The following is a 17142-nucleotide window of genomic DNA, read 5'->3' on the forward strand; positions in this document are numbered from 1 at the left end:
ATTTGGACAGAGAGAAAATTTAGGGAGTTAAAACACAAAAGTTGGCAGCCTCGTGGGTCCATTCTGCTAGTTTTGGTTTAGAAAATAAAACGGGCTTGAAAGTTTTCCGTGTGGCCAGGGGTGTGGGACAGGTCAGGGGGGGTTGGTTTACTCAAATTTGGCACGGGGAATGGTGGTTACTCAAATCACTTACATCACACACATACACACACACAGAACTTCCTTCCGCCTCCCTATCCATTTAAATCTGGGCAAACTGCAGGGTGTGGGGACGGGACAGTTTGGAAAAGACTTGGAGAAGGGAACTCCAGAAGTCTGAACTTTGTGAGAGTTGGAGAGCGAGAGAGACAAGAGTCAGAGACAGAAAGACAGAGTGAGGGAAAGAGTGAGAGACAGAGAAAGTGACACTCAGAAAGAGAAAGGCAGAGAGGACAACAGACAAAGAGTCAGAAAGAGAGAGAAAGGGGAGAGAATGAGAGGGGATATGCTGCTGTTCTGCTTGTGTCTGAGTACCCTGCTGCCTCTGGGGTTCTCTGAGTGTAAGAGGCGGCGACAGGAGCTGGAGGAGCCAACTCCCACTGTCTGTGTGTCCACCGTGTGTTACAGCCTGCAGAGACAGTGCAGGAAGTTTAACATGGCTCGCACTATATGCAAGAACGACGGAGGAGACGCGATGACCATCACCTCCACCGTGGCCGCAGACGCCCTCGCCATGCTGTTGCCCAGCGAGACCCCCAACGCTGGGGCACAAAACTTCTGGATCGGCCTCCAGCTCCACCAGACATCCTGCCCCCAGAACGACAGCCTGCTGCGGGGCTACCGTTGGGTGGACGACAAGACCAGCGGCGACTACGCCAATTGGACGGCGGAGCCGACAGCCTGCGGACGCCGCTGCGTGACCGTGTCCGCCGGCAGCCGGGCTTGGACAGACCGACAGTGCAACGAGAAGGTCGACGGGGTGCTGTGCGAGTACCGGTACGCGGGCAGCTGCGGGGAGCTGCGCGCCGATAATGGCACGGTCACCTACGCCACCCCCTTCGGAGTTAATAGTAGCCAACTCAGCCAGCTGCCGCCGGGCACCGTGGCGTGGGTGGAGCCCTGGGGGATGCGATTCCAGTGCAGCAACCTTAGCTGGACCTGGCAGCCCCTGGACGCCCCCGCTGGCCCCTGGTCCTGCCGCCTGGAGAACGGAGGGTGCCAGCACCACTGCGAGGAGGAGCCGGCGGGCACCCCGCGGTGCAGCTGCAAGGCCGGCTATCGGTTGCAACAAGATGGGCGCGGCTGCCAACGCTTCAACGCGTGCGAGGGGGCGGGCTGCCAGCACTATTGTTTCCTGCAGGACGACGTCCCTTACTGCCTGTGTAAGGATGGCTACAGGCTGGACAATGACAGCAAGAGCTGCCTAGATGTGGACGAATGCCAAGAGAAACCATGTGACCAGCTGTGCATCAATAGCCCGGGCAGCTACAGCTGCAAGTGTGAGCCAGGCTACCAGTTGGGCAGCGACAACAAGTGCGAGGACATTAATGAGTGCAAGGAAGAATTATGTGAACAGAGATGCTCCAACGTGGCTGGGAGTTATTTTTGCAGCTGTTACGGTGGTTTTGAATCTGACCCTGAAGATCCTAAAAGATGTGTGTTCTACGCTGACACTGAGACTTACGATGCCAGGTGTGTGGGGCTCACTTGTTACTGCCCCGTGGGCTATATCTTAGACGATGAAACTAACACGTGCCACGATATTGACGAGTGCAATTCCTACTACTGTGACCAAGAGTGCACCAACACCTTTGGTAGCTTCAAGTGTGACTGCAAAGAGGGGTTTGAGCTGCAGGAGGATGGGATCAGCTGCGAGCTCGCGGGCTCAGGGGACGGCCAGGAGCTGGTGAGCCAGCCCCCCGTCCCCGGCAGCAGCGTCCCCCCGGCCAGCCAGGCTGGCCTCTCCCTGGGGGTGGTGCTGGGCAGCATTTTCGCCGTGGCTGTCCTGACGCTGGTGCTCGCCGGCCTCGGGCACCACCTGCTCACCAAGCGGGGCAAGTGGAGGACCCCACATGGCGCCTACAGGCCTGCCGAGCTGAAGCAGGATGTCACCCTTGACCAGGTCACCTCGGGATGCCAGTCGGAGGAGAAGTCTAGCGTGCCCACCTGAGGGGGGTGGGGGGGGGGGGCGGGGGCGACTCTGCACTGGCGGTGGGTGAGACCAAACTTCAGCAACAAAAAAGATGACTCTGCGTAGAGGAGAAAGAAAGCATTATAACGAGATATCACAAATAATTCCAATTTACAACTACCATCCTGGCGAACATTCTCAGTGGCCTCCCGTTACGTTCCTCCAGCAATATTTAAACCCCAAAAGGTCAACCCCGATATACCACGTTACAAATTTGGAACGGGAGGAAAGCACTCGGCCCCTTCCTGCCTCAGGGGGAGGGGAGGGGTGGAGGGGGAACTTGAGCAGCATATGGGAAGCCAGCTGGCTGTTGAAGCTGCATTTGGATATACATTGTCTCCTCCCAGCTGACTGCTTATGGGACAACAATCAGAACCCACAATGGAGGAGGAGCCGCTTGGACTGAGATCCGTTTGCGCTGATCGTGGCAAAACAAAAGTGTTTGCTGAGATGCTTTAGCCTCCTTTTGGAGTACGCTGGACATGTGAGACTGATGTTTTGTAAATGTAAAGAAGCTTTTTTCCTCACTCTGTGTTTGCCAAGTCCGCAGATGGCCAGGTGACGTGAAAGCCAGCCCGGCGATACTGATTTTAATGTTCCAGAGATGTGTTAGAAATTATAGAATTAAATACAATAGCTATCTCTCCCCGTTCACTCCCTGGTGCTCCGGCTGTCCCCCTTCTCTTGCTCTCTGTGCTCCTGCTCTCTCCATGCTCCTCCTGTTTCCTTATCCCACACTCCAGTGTTTTCTGCTCTTCACTCACCTCTGCTGCCCATGCAGCGTAAATCCCCATTTGTCTCTGTCTCCCTTGCACCCCGAATGATTTCCCTTTGTCCTGTTCTGCACTGAAAAGCAGGTATTGATGTTTGTAAGTTAAATACAAGTTTTCCTAAGGAAAAACAGGAAAACACTCTGTACATGCAGCATTTCAGTGTGAGGGTAGTATTGTGATTTAAATGTGGAGGTCTGCGATTACAAATCCATTGTTAATCCATTTGAAAATGGGTCTTTCAACCAAAAAACATTGCTTTAATCAAGATTAGGGGGCGGCACAAGGATTAGCACTGCTGCCTTGCAGTGCCAGGGACCCGGGTTCAATTCCAGCCTTCGGTGACTGTCTGTGTGGAGTGTGCAGTTCTCCCTCTATCTGCGTGGGTTTCCCCCGGTGCTCCAGTCTCCTTCCACGCTCCAAAGGTGTGAGGGTTGGCCGTGCCAAATTGCTCTTTTAGTGTCTGGGGGATTAACCGGGTAAATACATGGGGCTACAGGGATAGGGCGCGGGTGGGATTGTTGTCAGCGCAAGCACAATGGGCCAAATGGCCTCCTTTTGCACTGCAGGGATTCTAAGAAACTTTCTAACCTTAAGAGAAAATGCTGGAAAATCTCAGCAGGTCTGGCAGCATCTGTTTGGAGAAAAAAGAACTGTCATTTCGAGTCCAGATGACACTTTGTGAAAGGGAAAAAGACATAGAAAGTGGAAGATATTTATTGAAGCTAAAAGGCATGGAAAATGGGAGATATTTAAATCTCAGTAGGTTATCTGCTGAGGGGGGCGGCATGGTGGCTTAGTTAACACTGCTGCTTCACAGCACCAGGGACCTGGGTTCTGTTCCCAACTTGGGTCACTCTCTGTGTGGCATTTTGCACGTTCTCTCCGAGTCTGCGTGGGTTTCCTCTGGGTGCTCCGGTTTCCTTCCACATTCTGAAAGACATGCTGGTCAGGTACATTGACCCAAACAGGTGTCATACTGTACAGACAAGGGGAATTTCACAGTAACATCATTGCAGTGTTAATGTAAGCCTTATTTGTGACTAATAAATAAACTTTGCCAGACCTGCTGAGATTTTCCAGCATTTTCTCTTTTAGTTTCAAATTCCAGCATCCACAGTAATTTGCTGTTATACTTTCCAATCTTGTCCACAATACATTCGTTTGTGAGCTTGGCACCCAGAATGAGGGGTGATTATTGTGTCCCTCTGAAATTGCATTAGATTAGAACTCAGTCATTAGTTGAGACGTCTTAGTAGATTGAAGAATAATTTGTACGGCTGGATGTTTTCCCAGTGACTCTTGCACATTCTTGAAGGAATTTGAAATTTGAGAGCTTGTATATTTATATTTATTGCATTTTAAAAAAAACTGTATAATCATTTTAAAATTTTTTATTCACATCTGTATTACTTTGTAAAATAAAAATTAAAGATATTTCTTTTTGCACTGAATTATATTGCATTCTTTGTTTTTTGAAATCGTTTACAAAGCAAATATCCTGACTTTCCATTTGTAGAATCTGGATTTGACAGTATTTCCTTAACTGGAGATAAAGCGTCAAATCTTAAGTTACTTGGCGTCCTACCAAGCTTCCCAACATGTAGACTATCTGGATTAAATATGATGTGGAGATGCTGGCGTTGGACTGGGGTAAACACAGTAAGATGTCTGACAAAGCACAGTAAGAAGTCAGCTCGAAAGCTTGTGAGTTTCCTATCAATCGGTTGGACTTAAACCTGGTGTTGTCAGACTTCTTACTGGATTAAATATTATATTGATATCTATGTTGGTAAAGAGGGCCAGTGATCTCCAGTGAGCCTATGGAACAGAAAACCCAAGATATACGAATGACAAAATCAAAACCCTAAAAGGAATATCGAGATTTAGTGAGTGGGATGCCAAATTCTTGGATACGGTGGCACAGTGCTGCCTCACAGCACCAGGGACTCAGGTTCAATTCCAGCCTCAGATAACTGTGCGGAGTTTGCACATTCTCCCCGTGTCTGAGTGGGTTTCCTCCGAGTGCTCCCGTTTCCTCTCACAGTCCGAAAGACATGCTGGTTAGATTCATTGGCAATGCTAAATTCTCGCTCAGTGTGCCCAAAGTGCCAGAGAGTGGTGACTAGGGGATTTTCATAGTGACTTCATTGTAGTGTTAATGTAAACTTGTGACACTAATAAATAAACTTTAAAACTTGTTGAAAAGAAGACAATGACAAATATGTGATTGTGGACGGCATGGGTGGCACAGAGGTTAGCATTGCTGCCTCACAGCGCCAGAGACCTGGGTTCAATTCCTGGCTTGGATCTCTGTGTGGAATCTGCACATTCTCCCTGCGTCAGTTTCCTCCCACAATCCAAAAATATGTAGGTTAGGTGGATTGGCCATGCTAAATTGTTCCTTAGTGTCCCAAGATGTGCAGATTAAGTGGATTAGCCATACTAAGTTTCTCCTTAGTGTTCCAAAATATGTAGGTTAGATGGATTGGTCATGCTAAATTGCTCCTTAAGTGTCCTAAGATGTGCAGGTTAGGTGGCTTGGCCATGGGAAATGTTACGGGGTTATGGGGATCGGGTGGAGGAGAGGGCCTGGGTAAGATATTCTTTTGGAGAGTCAGTGCAGACTCGATAGGCTGAATGGCCTCTTCAGCACTGTAGGGATTGTATGAAAACTTTTGTTGTTCTGAGTGAGGTTAATGAAAGAGCTGTGTTGATGTCGTGCCTTTCTCGACCTCAGGATGTCCAAGCAGTGCAGAACTTTGAAACTGCAGTCGCCGAATGAGTACCTTAACAATGCCCACTCCCCAACTTATCCCTGTTACCCTGTGATCAATCCCCCTAACCTACACATCTTGGGACACGAAGGGACAACTTAGCACGGCCAATCCACCTAACCTGCACATCTTTAGACCGTGGGAGGAAACTGGAGCACCCAGAGGAAACCCACGCAGACACGGGGAGAAGGTACAGACTCCACAGAGGTAGTGACCTCAGCTGGGAATTGAACCCAAGCCTCTGGCGCTGTGAGGCAGCAGTGCTAACTACTGTGCCGCTGTGCAACCCATTCCTTATTCCTCATTCATTATTTTGATAATTTGATTCATGTCCTTTTCCCTCAGCCTTAATTTCACTCACTGTTACATGTCGCTTGGTGTCTTGGGATCTGAAACCATTTGAATTACTTCAATGTGGTTCACTGTATGATTTATAATGATAGGTGCATTATAAATGCGACTGTAATCGCTTCAATTCTCTTCTGTTCACTTTCGTGGACATCTAAACCATGTCTTGATAGTGAACACTGGTGGAATAACAATCATGGTACAAAACCAGTGCCAGCTTACTGAGGAGAACAGCTAACGGTTATGGCTAACGAATTCAATATTGGTTAAGAACATAAGAAATAGGAGCAGGAGTAGGCCATCTAGCCCTTCGAGCCTGCCCCGCCATTCAATAAGATCATGGCTGATCTGTTGTGGCTCAGTTCCACTTTCCCGCCCTCTCCCCATAACCCTTAATCCCCTCTCTTATCAAAAACCCATCAACCCGCTTCTTAAAAATATTTAGCGAGGCAGCCTCCACCACTTCAACGGGCAGAGAATTCCAGAGATTCACCACCCTTTGAGTGAAGAAGTTCCTCCTCAACTCCGTTCTAAACCGCCTCCCCTTTATCTTGAGGCTGTGCCCCCTAGTCCTACTGTCTTTTTTGAGCGGGAAGAGTCTCTCCACCTCTATCCTATCCATCCCATTCATCATCTTATACGTCTCAATGAGATCTCCCCTCATTCTTCTAAACTCTAACGAGTACAAGCCCAGTTTATTCAGCCTCTCCTCATAGCTCAATCCCCTCAACTCCGGTATCAGCCTAGTAAACCTCCTCTGCACTCCCTCCAGGGCCAAAATATCCTTGCGCAGGTGCGGCGCCCAAAACTGCACACAGTACTCCAGCTGCGGTACTAGCCTGCATCCCCTTGCTGCAAGGGGTAAATTTGTCCAGTTCTGTAAGTGGGTCATTATATTGTGTTCGGGAACCTGTAGGTGGCACGGTGACACAGCGGTTAGCACTGCTGCTTCATAATGCGTGTTCGATGAGGGTTCGATTCCTGACGTGGGTCACTGTCTGTGCGGAGTTTGCACATTCTTCTCATGTCTTTGGTTCGTTTTGAGACTAACTTTCCAAAGTTCCTTTGAGCTTCTGGTGGAACGGTGTTATGAAGCGATTGTGAAAATTCTCTAGTCGCTACACCCTGGCGCCTGTCTGGGTACACCGAGGGAGAATTTACCTAACCAGCACGTCTTTCAGGCTGTGGGAGGAAGACACAGAGAGAACATGCAGACTCCACACAGATGGTGATTTGATTTGATTTATTATTGTCACACGTATTAGCGTAGAGTGAGAAGTATTGTTTCTTACGCATGAAACAGACAAGTGACCCAAGGCTGGCAATCGAGCCCAGGCCCTTGATGCTGTGAGGTAGCAGTGCTAACCACTGTGCCACCTGTGCCACCAGGAACTCAAAAGAACTTTGGAAAGTTAGTTGCAAAATGAAGCAAACTTCTACGCTTTTAGCAATTATCGACCGGCAGCCACGACTGCTCATTGTCAATGTTCCTGCAACTGCATTTGGAACAAGGTCAGGAGTTGCCATGGAGATACACCTAGCAATGAATCAATTAACTGCCTCACAAAAGAAGGTGGTGGAAAGGAAATTGGCAAGAATTTTGAGAAAGATTCTTTTAAACTGCTGCAGTCATATCACAAAATTAAATTGAGGAAATCATGTTACTCGTGTTCATGAGATTTGTAAGATTTCACATGCAAATAGCAAAATCAATGCAAAATAAGGGCCTTCACAGAATTATATTATTCAATGATTGTGCAAAAGTACAACTAATTCATAATTTGAGTTCAGTAGTAATTGAGAATTTAAGATAATATGTTTCGTATCGTTGCTATTTCCACATTGTTATCGTTTGCCAAAGACTCTGCTTAAGTTCCCACATCCAGGCTGTATCCAACGCACCCAATGAACAGCAGGGTGGCACAGTGGTTAGCACAATTGCCCCACAGTGTCAGGGACCCATGTTTGATTCCCAGCTTGGGTCACTATCTGTGCAGAGTCTGCACGTTCTCCCTGTATCTGCGTGGGTTTCCTCTGGGTGCTCCGATTTTCCCGAAAGAGGTGCTGGTTAGGTTTAAAGTTTTAAAATTTAGTTATTAGTCACAAGCAGGCTTACGTTCACGCTGCAATGAAGTTATTGTGAAAATCATAAGAACATAAGAACATAAGAAATAGGAGCAGGAGTAGGCCATCCAGCCCTTTGAGCCTGCCCTGCCATTCAATAAGATCATGGCTGATCTGTTGTGGCTCAGTTCCACATTCCTGCCTCTTCCCATAACCCTTAATCCCCTCGCTTATCAAAAACCCATCAACCTGCGTCTTAAAAATATTTAGCGCCGCAGCCTCCACCACTTCAACAGGCAGAGAATTCCAGAGATTCACCACCCTTTGAGAGAAGAAGTTCCTCCTCAACTCTGTTCTAAACCGCCCCCCCTTTATCTTGAGGCTGTGCCCCCTAGTCCTACTGTCCTTTCTGAGCGGGAAGAGTCTCTCCACCCCTATCCTATCCATCCCATTCATCATCTTATATGTCTCAATGAGATCTCCCCTCATTCTTCTAAACTCTAACGAGTACAAGCCTAGTTTATTCACCCTCTCCTCATAGCTCAACCCCCTCAACTCCGGTATCAGCCTAGTAAACCTCCTCTGCACTCCCTCCAAGGCCAAAATATCCTTGCGTAAGTGCGGCGACCAAAACTGCACACAGTACTCCAGCTGCGGCCTCACCAATGCCCTATACAGCCGCAGCAAGACCTCCCTACTTTTATATTCAATCCCCCTCGCTATGAAGGTCACTCCGTCTTCTATTCCGGTATATTGAGGGAGAATTTAGCTTGGCCAATTCGCCTAACCAACACGCCTCTCGGACTGTGGGAGGAAACCGAAGCATTCAGAGGAAACCCACCCAGACACAGGGAGAATGTGCAAACTTCACCTTCACAATGACCTAAGTTGGGAACCGAACCTGTGTCCTTGGCATAGTGAGGCAGCAGTGCTAACCACTGTGCCACCTTGCTGCCTCTTTGCACTTATGCAAATTGGTGCATTGTCTAAATTCTCCCTCAGTGTACCCAAACAGGCACTGGAGTGTGGCAACTTGGGGATTTTCACAGTAAGTTCATTGCAGTGTTAATGCAAGCCTACTTGTGTCACTAATACTTAAAAAAAAACCTCATGTTTGATACAAATCAACATCACTTTTCATAGTTAATTCCCATCACTGTCTCAGATATGATTTTAGCCACATTGAAAAATGGACTTTAGCAGCCTTCCATTCTCATGAGAGGAAATATTAATATATTGGAGGATAATTAGTTGCATTCAGTCAGCAATGTGATGATGTAAATGGAGTCAGAATACGCAGACATTGAAAACACAGTGCCAGCAATGATATCCCTCAGCATTTTTTTTTTAGTACCTTTATTGCCAGCGATTCAGTAGAAAAAAATATTCCTTTGTGTGTCAACACACTGCAGAGTTAAAGCAAGTTACATAATAAGACAAAGCTAAGACAGACGCACACCAGTAAGAGATACCATCACATGTTCATTGTATTATCACCATTGTACCTCAACTCACTGCGATCTCTTATGATATCATTAATCTGTCCTTTAAGACTGCATTCACAGATCCACTGGATGTAGGCAAGTGTAGAAAATTCTCCTTCTTTATTTATGATGCCACTCACAAATCGGGCTGAAATTTACCACCTTTGTCACAGAGTGGCTGGGTTTGGAAGAATGTGGTGAGCCATTCAAAATTTGGCAAATAATAAACTGGCAAAATTTGCAGCAAATAAGGTTCTTCTGATACCTGGCTCATTAAACTGTTGTCACTTTGACTGAAATTCTCCAACCTCACCCACAGTTGAGATTCTCCAGTCTCTCCGCATTCAATAGAGTTTTGGCTGAGTGCCAAATTATCCATTCTTGTGGTGGCAGGACAGACAAGATCAGAGAATTCGAGCCATCGTTCATGCAGTAAGAATGGAAATTGTTTTCGTTGGCAGCTTTATTTGAGTGACCTGGGCGGGAGTGGAAAATTCCATACATAGAGCGGGATTTTGCAGCCCTACTCTCTCCCAAGACCGGAAAAGATCCTGCCCGAGGTAAACGGACCTTTGCATGGGCCTGCCCCGCCCATTGCGATTCCCGTGGCTGGTGGGATGGGAAAATCCTGCCCGTGGTGACCAGAGGGAATCGTGCACTAGCACCTCTCTTCACGCTCACATAAAGCTACTATGTCCAGCTCCAGATTTTACCTCTGAGTGGAATTGGATTAACAGAACAAAATAAGTTTTTAAAATTTCCATTCTTAAGGCATTGACAAAATCGGACAGGGTTCTCCGATCTCGTCTGCCCCACCACCACTGCCGGAAAGAATGGAGAATTTGGCACTTAGCCAAAACTCCATTCACTGCGGCGGGACTGGAGAATCTCAACGGCATGTGAGTTTGGAAAATTTTGGCCAAAGTGACAGTATCTTAATGAGCTAGATATCAGAGGAACTTTATTTGCTGCAAATTTTGCCAGTATGATCACAGAATGATCACCAAATCCCTACAGTGCGGAAGGAGGCCATTCAGCCCATTGAGTCAGAACTGACTCTCTGACAGAGCATCTTACCAGGCCCTATCCCCATAATCCCACATATTTACTCCATTAATCCCCTGAACTACACATCTTGGAGGACCAAGGGGCAATTTAGCATGGCTAATCCCCCTAAACTACACATCTTGGGACATTAAGGAAGAATTTAGCATGGCTAATACCCCTAACCTACATATCTTGGGACAATACTTGGGCAATTTAGCATGGCCAATACACCTAACTAACACATCTTGGCAAATAAGGGACAATTCGCCATGGCCAATCCACTTAAGCTACACATCTTGGGACGCTAAGGGGCAATTCAGCGTGGCCAATCCACCTAACATGCATATCTTGGGACAGTAAGGGGCAAATTAGAGTGGCCAATTCACCTAGCCTACCCATCCTGGGACACTAAAGGGCAATTTGGCATGGCTAATCTAGCCAACCTACATATCTCTGGACTATGGGAGGAAACTGGAGTACCCCGAGGAAACCCACGCAGACATGGGGAGAAGGTGCAAACTCCACACAGACAGTGACCGAGGCTGGAATTAAACCCGGGACTCCGGTGCTGTGAGGCAGTGGTGCTAACCACTGTGCCAGCGTGCCGTCTGTCACGTTCTTATGTAGAATTCCATTCATTGGTGTACACCTTGGCGAATCAAAGAAGCTTTCTTCATCACATTGCATAATGAACATAAAACTGTAGCTATTCCAACTGCAATTTTCTGATATGCACTCTCAGAAATGAACAAAACGTTCTGGGGAATGTGCCTGCTGTTTTCCAGTGTACATTCCCTGTGGGAGGTCATATCATAAAAGCACTCTTACAAATTATATTACAGTGCAGAAACGACACAGTGGGAAGTAAGCAAATCATTTAATTCACTCTATAGTAGTTGTATTAGAATTTGGGGAGTATAAGATAGCCACGAGAACAAGCTTTTCAGATTTCAGGTACAGTCCCACATCTTGCTGAAATGGTTGGCACGGTAGCAGAGTGGGTCAGCACTGCTGCCTCACAGCACCAGGGACCCAGGTTCAATTCCAGTCTCGGGTGATTGTCTGCGTGGAGTCTGCACATTCTCCCCGTGTCTGTGTAGGTTTTCTCCAGGTGCTCTGGTTTCTTCCCACAGTCCAAAGATGAGCAGGTTAGGTTGAGTGACTGTGCTAAATTGCCCCTCAATGTCAGGGGGATTAGTGGGTTAGATGCAATGGGATGGGGCCAGGATGGGATTGTTGTTGATTCGATGGGCCAAGTGGCCTCCTTCTGTACTGTAGGGATTCTATGAAATATTAAAGTTAAAGGATTATCACTCATTGCTGTCAATATGGGTAACTCTGCATCTGTTTAGTCTGTGTTAGCAATGTAACATTCCTCACTCTCAGAAAGCCTCCAAGACAGTTAGCTATAGCTGAGTAAAATCATTATCTGTACCCTTTACAATCTCAATGCTGTAAACAATATACACCAGAATTTTAATTTCCTTCGCAGTTGGATGTCTTGTGACTCAGTGGGCAAAGCTTTTAAAGTTTATTTTATTGGTGTCACAAGTAGGCTTACATTAACACTGCAATGAAGTGCTGTGAAAATCCCCCAGTTGCTACACTCCGGTGCCTGTTCAGGTATACTGAGGGAGAATTTAGCATAGCCAATGCACCTAATCAGCACGTCTCTCGGAGGAAACTGGGGCACCCAGAGAAAACTGGTTGACTCACCCAGCGACTGCAAAGGAATGGTGATATATTTCCAAGTCAGGATGGTGAGTGACTTGGAGGGCAACTTGTAGGTGGTGGTATTCCCGTGTATCGTGCAAACTATGCACAGTGACCCATGCCACCGCTGTTAGTGACCCTGCCCACTGGAAGCTCTGGATGCAAATCTCACTTCAAGACTTGATCCCCGTGCAAATGTTCAGGACACAGATCAAACAGGTTGATAACCAAACAGCCAATGCCTTTTCCCTACTGATCCCCAAAGGGGTAAAAGATAGTCAACCTTCCTTTTCAATACTGTTAAGTAATTATCAGATCCAGGAAGAATGTACAAGTTCCAAGCAGACTGTCACCCAAGTCCAGAATCGAACCTGGCTCCCTGGTGCTGTGACGCAGCAGTGCTAACCACCGTGCCGACTCCTTATACCATGATGGTAATTTTTAAAAAATTCTTCTAATTTATTCCTGGGACATGGGTGTTGCTGGCTAGGCTAGCACTTATTGCCCAAGCTTAGCTGCCCTTGAGAAGGTGGCAGTGAGCTGCCTTCTTGAATCACTACAGCACGCTGTGGGTTGACCCACAATGCCATTAGGGAGGGAATTCCAGGATTTTGACCCAGTGACTGTGAAGGAACTGTGATATATTTCCAAGTCAGGGTGGTGAGTGGCTTGGGGGGGAACTTGCAGGTAGTGGTGTTCCCATGTACCTGCTGCCCTTGTCCTAGATGGAGGTGGTCGTGGATATGCCACATTGGTGTAGAAATATTTTGTAGAAACTGTTTTTGCTCATTTAGATTCCTTACCCTGATAAGGAATCAGTGGAGTTTAGAAGGCTGAGGGGGGATCTTATAGAGACATATAAGATAATGAAGGGGATAGATAGGGTAGAGGTAGAGAGATTCTTCCCGCTTAGAAAGGATAGCAGGACCAGAGGGCACAGCCTCAAGATAAGGGGGGGGACAGTTTAGATCAGAGTTGAGGAAGAACTTCTTCACTCAAAGGGTGGTGAATCTCTGGAATTCTCTGCCTGTTGAAGTGGTGGAGGCTACCTCGCTGAATATATTTAAGTCACGGGTTTCTGATAGACAGGGGTATTAAGGGTTATGGGGAGAAAGCGGGAAAGTGGAACTGATCCGCTTCAGATCAACAATGATCTTATTGAATGGTGGGGCAGGCTCGAAGGGCTAGATGGCCTACTCCTGCTCCTATTTCTTATGTTCTTAAGTGGAATGGATTCATTGTGATCTGGCAGCCAATCTTTCACCATGTCAGTTTTTAAATTTTCCTTTGACTTGGAAAAGATTTTATAATGTCTAAGCAAGTGAAAGCCATAAATGAGCTGAGCGTGGCAGATGCAGTGCAATGTGGATAAATGTGAGGTTATCCACTTTGGTAGCAATAATAGGAAGACAGATTATTACTTAAATGGGTTTAAATTGAGGTGGATACTCAACAAGACCTTGGAGTCCTCGTGCATCCGCTAAAAGTAAGCACGCAGGTACAACAGGCAAATGGTAAATAGTATGTTGATCTTCATAGCAAGAGGATTTGAGTATAGAGACGCTTTGCTCCAATTGTGTAGGGCATTGGTGAGGCCACACCTGGAATACTGTGTGCGAGACTGGTGTCCTTATTGAAGGAAGGATGTCCTTGCTATAGAGTGAAGATTTACCAGGCTGAGTCCTGCGATAGCAAGTCTGCCATATGAGGGGAGACTAAGTCGGTCAGGATTGTATTCACTGGAGTTTAGAAGAGTGAGAGGGGATCTCATAGAAATTTATAAAATTCTCACAGGGTTAGACAGGGTGCATTCAGAATGTTCCCAATAGTGGAGGAGTCCAGAACTAGTTAAACCTTTTAGAACTGAGATGAGGAAAAATTTCTTCATCCGAGGGTGGTTAATGTGTGAACTATCACCGAATGTAGTTGAGGCCAAAACATTGTCTGATTTTAAAAAGAAATTAGATGTAGCTCTTGGGGCTAAAGGGATCAAGGGATATGGGGAGAAGGGGGGAATCAGGATATTGAATTCGATGATCAGCCATGATCAAAATGAATGGTGAAGCAGGCTTGAAGGGTCAAATGGCTTCTAATTTCTATGAGCACTATGGTGACACAATGGTTACCATTGCTGCCTCACAGCACCAGAGACCCGGGTTCAATTCTGGTCACAGGTCACTGCCGTCTATGGAGTTTGCACATTCTCCCCATGTCTACGTGGGTTTCCTCCGGTTTCCTCCCACAGTTCAAAGATGTGCGGGTTAGGTTGATTGGCCATGCTAAATTGCCCCCAGTGCCTGGGGGATTAACAGCATAAATACGTGGGGTTGTGGGAACAGGGCCTGGGTGGGATTGTGGACTTGATGGGCCGAATGGCCCCCTTCTGCACTGTAGGATTCTATGAGTTTAGAAAGGAGTCTCCAAAAAGAGATTGGAATGGAGAGAAGTTTGGGGAAGGTGAATAATGGGCTGGCAACTGAGCTCTCCGACATTCATGGTTTCACTGGATGGAGCCAGTGGAGAAATTTCTCCTGCAATATTTACGATGCCATTCACACACAAGTGACCACTGGGAATCTGCCACCAATCCCTCTCTTCCACTCACTTACATCTCCTACAAACAGCTCCAAATGAACTCACGACTGGAATTAGATTAGCAAAAAAATTGAATGTTTCCAATTTTTATTGTTATTGCGTAGATGAAGTGGGTGCAGTTCAGTGCTATGAGCTATGTAAGAAGTCTCACAACACCAGGTCAAGGGCAACTAGGGATGGGAATAAGTTCTGGCCGGCCAGCGATGCCCATGTCCCGGAATGATTTAAAAGACTTTTTAAATCATTCCGGGGATTAAGGGTTATGGGGAGAGGGCGGGAATGTGGAACTGAGCCACGACAGATCAGCCATGATCTTATTGAATGGCGGGGCAGGCTCGAGGGGCTAGATGGCCTACTCCTGCTCCTATTTCTTATGATCTTAAAATTTACCACTATGTAGAGAGGGCTTGGCACAGCGGTCAGCACTGCTGTCTCACAGTATCAGGGACCGTGGTGCAATGAACTAGGTATCAGAGAAACATTATGCGCATCAGAACTTGGTCATTTACTTAAAGCTAAATTTCTGCAAATCAATTATTTTAAGATTCAAGTTAATACAAGGGGGAACCATAGAGTCCCTACAGTGCAGAAGGAAGGCATTCGGCCCATCGAGTCTGCCCAAGCCCACTCCCTGCCATATCCCTGTAACCCCATGCATTTACCAAGGCTAATCCCCCTAACCTATGCATCCTTGGACACAAAGGGAGCAATTTAGCATGGCTAATCCACCTAACCTGCACATCTTGGGACAGTAAGGGGCAATTTAGCATGGCCAATCCACCTAACTTGCACATCTTGGGATACTAAGGGGAAATTTAGCATGACCAATTCATGTAACCTGCACATCTTGGGACAATAAGAGGAATTTAAACTGGCCAATCCACCTAACCTGTAAATCTAAGGAACAATTTAACATGACCAATCCACCTAACTTGCACATCTTTGAACTGTGGGAGGAAACTGGAGCACCTGGAGGAAACCTCACGTAGACATGGGAAGAACAGGTAGACTCTACACGGACAGTGACCCGAGGCTGAAATCAAACCTGGGTCCCTGAGGCAGCAATGCTAACCACTGTGCTACCCTTCTGTAACATAACATCAGTGTTGAAGTATTCTGCAGGAAGCGTTTTTGCTCATTTAGATTCCTTGCTCTGATACATTTACCCTGAAGGAGTTGGAGAAAAATCAACCCTGCAGCCTCTTCATGGTCTACATTGAGTGACCGCTGTTAGAAATGTAAGTATGTGTGGATCTCAGCTGAAACTAAAGTTCAAAGCAACTGTGACAACCTCGCGCTGATGGCATCAATGAATTTCAACCACTACACTTCTGACAAATGCAGTCCTCCTCAGTACTGCATTGAAGATCTGCTTGGCATATCTTCAAATCCCCTGCTAGGAAAGTTGCATCCACAACCGTTTGATTTCAAATCGAGACTGCTACCAAGTATGTCAAGTCAGCACTCTCAAAACTCACCGACTCCGCTTGTTAACTTAACAGAAGACATTTCAAGCAGCGCCAGCACCACAGACTGCTTTTATTTTTTGATATGAAAAACAAAAGGAATCCCAAAGCAGATGGACTGCTGTGTTCACTTCATAATAATCGCCAGTTCGGGTACACTGAGGGAGAATTTAGCGCGGCCAATACACATAACCAACACATAACCAGAACACCCGGATTGTAAACAGTACAGATAATGACTTTCCAGAACAATCATAAGTCCAGTGCCCTGTTGTTAGATGTGGTAACAGAGTTATGACTCAGTGGGTAAAGTTTTTAAAGTTTATTTATTATCACAGAATCCTACTGTAGAGGAGGCCATTCGGCCTATTGAGTCTGCACCAATCACAATCCCACCCAGGCCCCATCCCCATAAGCCCACGTATTTACCCTGCTAGTCCCCCGACACTAAGGGGCAATTTACCACGGCCTATCCACCTAAGCAGCAAGTCTTTGGACTGTGGGAGGAAACCCAGGCAGACAGAGGGAGAATGTGCAAACTCCATACACACAGTGACCAAGCTGAGAACTGAACCCAGGTCCCTGGCGCTGTGAGGCAGCAGTGCTAACCACTGTGCCACCCAAATGTGTTACAAGTAGGCTTATATTAACGCTGCAATGAAGTTACTGTGAAAATCCCCCAGCCGCCACACTCAGGCATCTGTGCGA

The 17142-nt window shown here is 46.8% G+C and overlaps 1 protein-coding gene across 1 annotated transcript; it reads left to right on the plus strand.

Moving 5' to 3' along the window:
- The first annotated feature begins 233 nt into the window (after positions 1-233).
- On the plus strand, positions 234-4394 carry LOC145350779 (thrombomodulin-like). Its single transcript, XM_080200064.1, has one exon. It carries the CDS (start codon positions 473-475, stop codon positions 2147-2149), a length of 1677 nt encoding a protein of 558 aa, XP_080056190.1. The 5' UTR covers positions 234-472; the 3' UTR covers positions 2150-4394.
- Positions 4395-17142: the final 12748 nt, after the last annotated feature.

Source organism: Carcharhinus amblyrhynchos, chromosome 12, assembly GCF_965287045.1.
Source record: "Carcharhinus amblyrhynchos chromosome 12, sCarAmb.v2.hapA, whole genome shotgun sequence".
Taxonomy (NCBI): domain Eukaryota; kingdom Metazoa; phylum Chordata; class Chondrichthyes; order Carcharhiniformes; family Carcharhinidae; genus Carcharhinus; species Carcharhinus amblyrhynchos.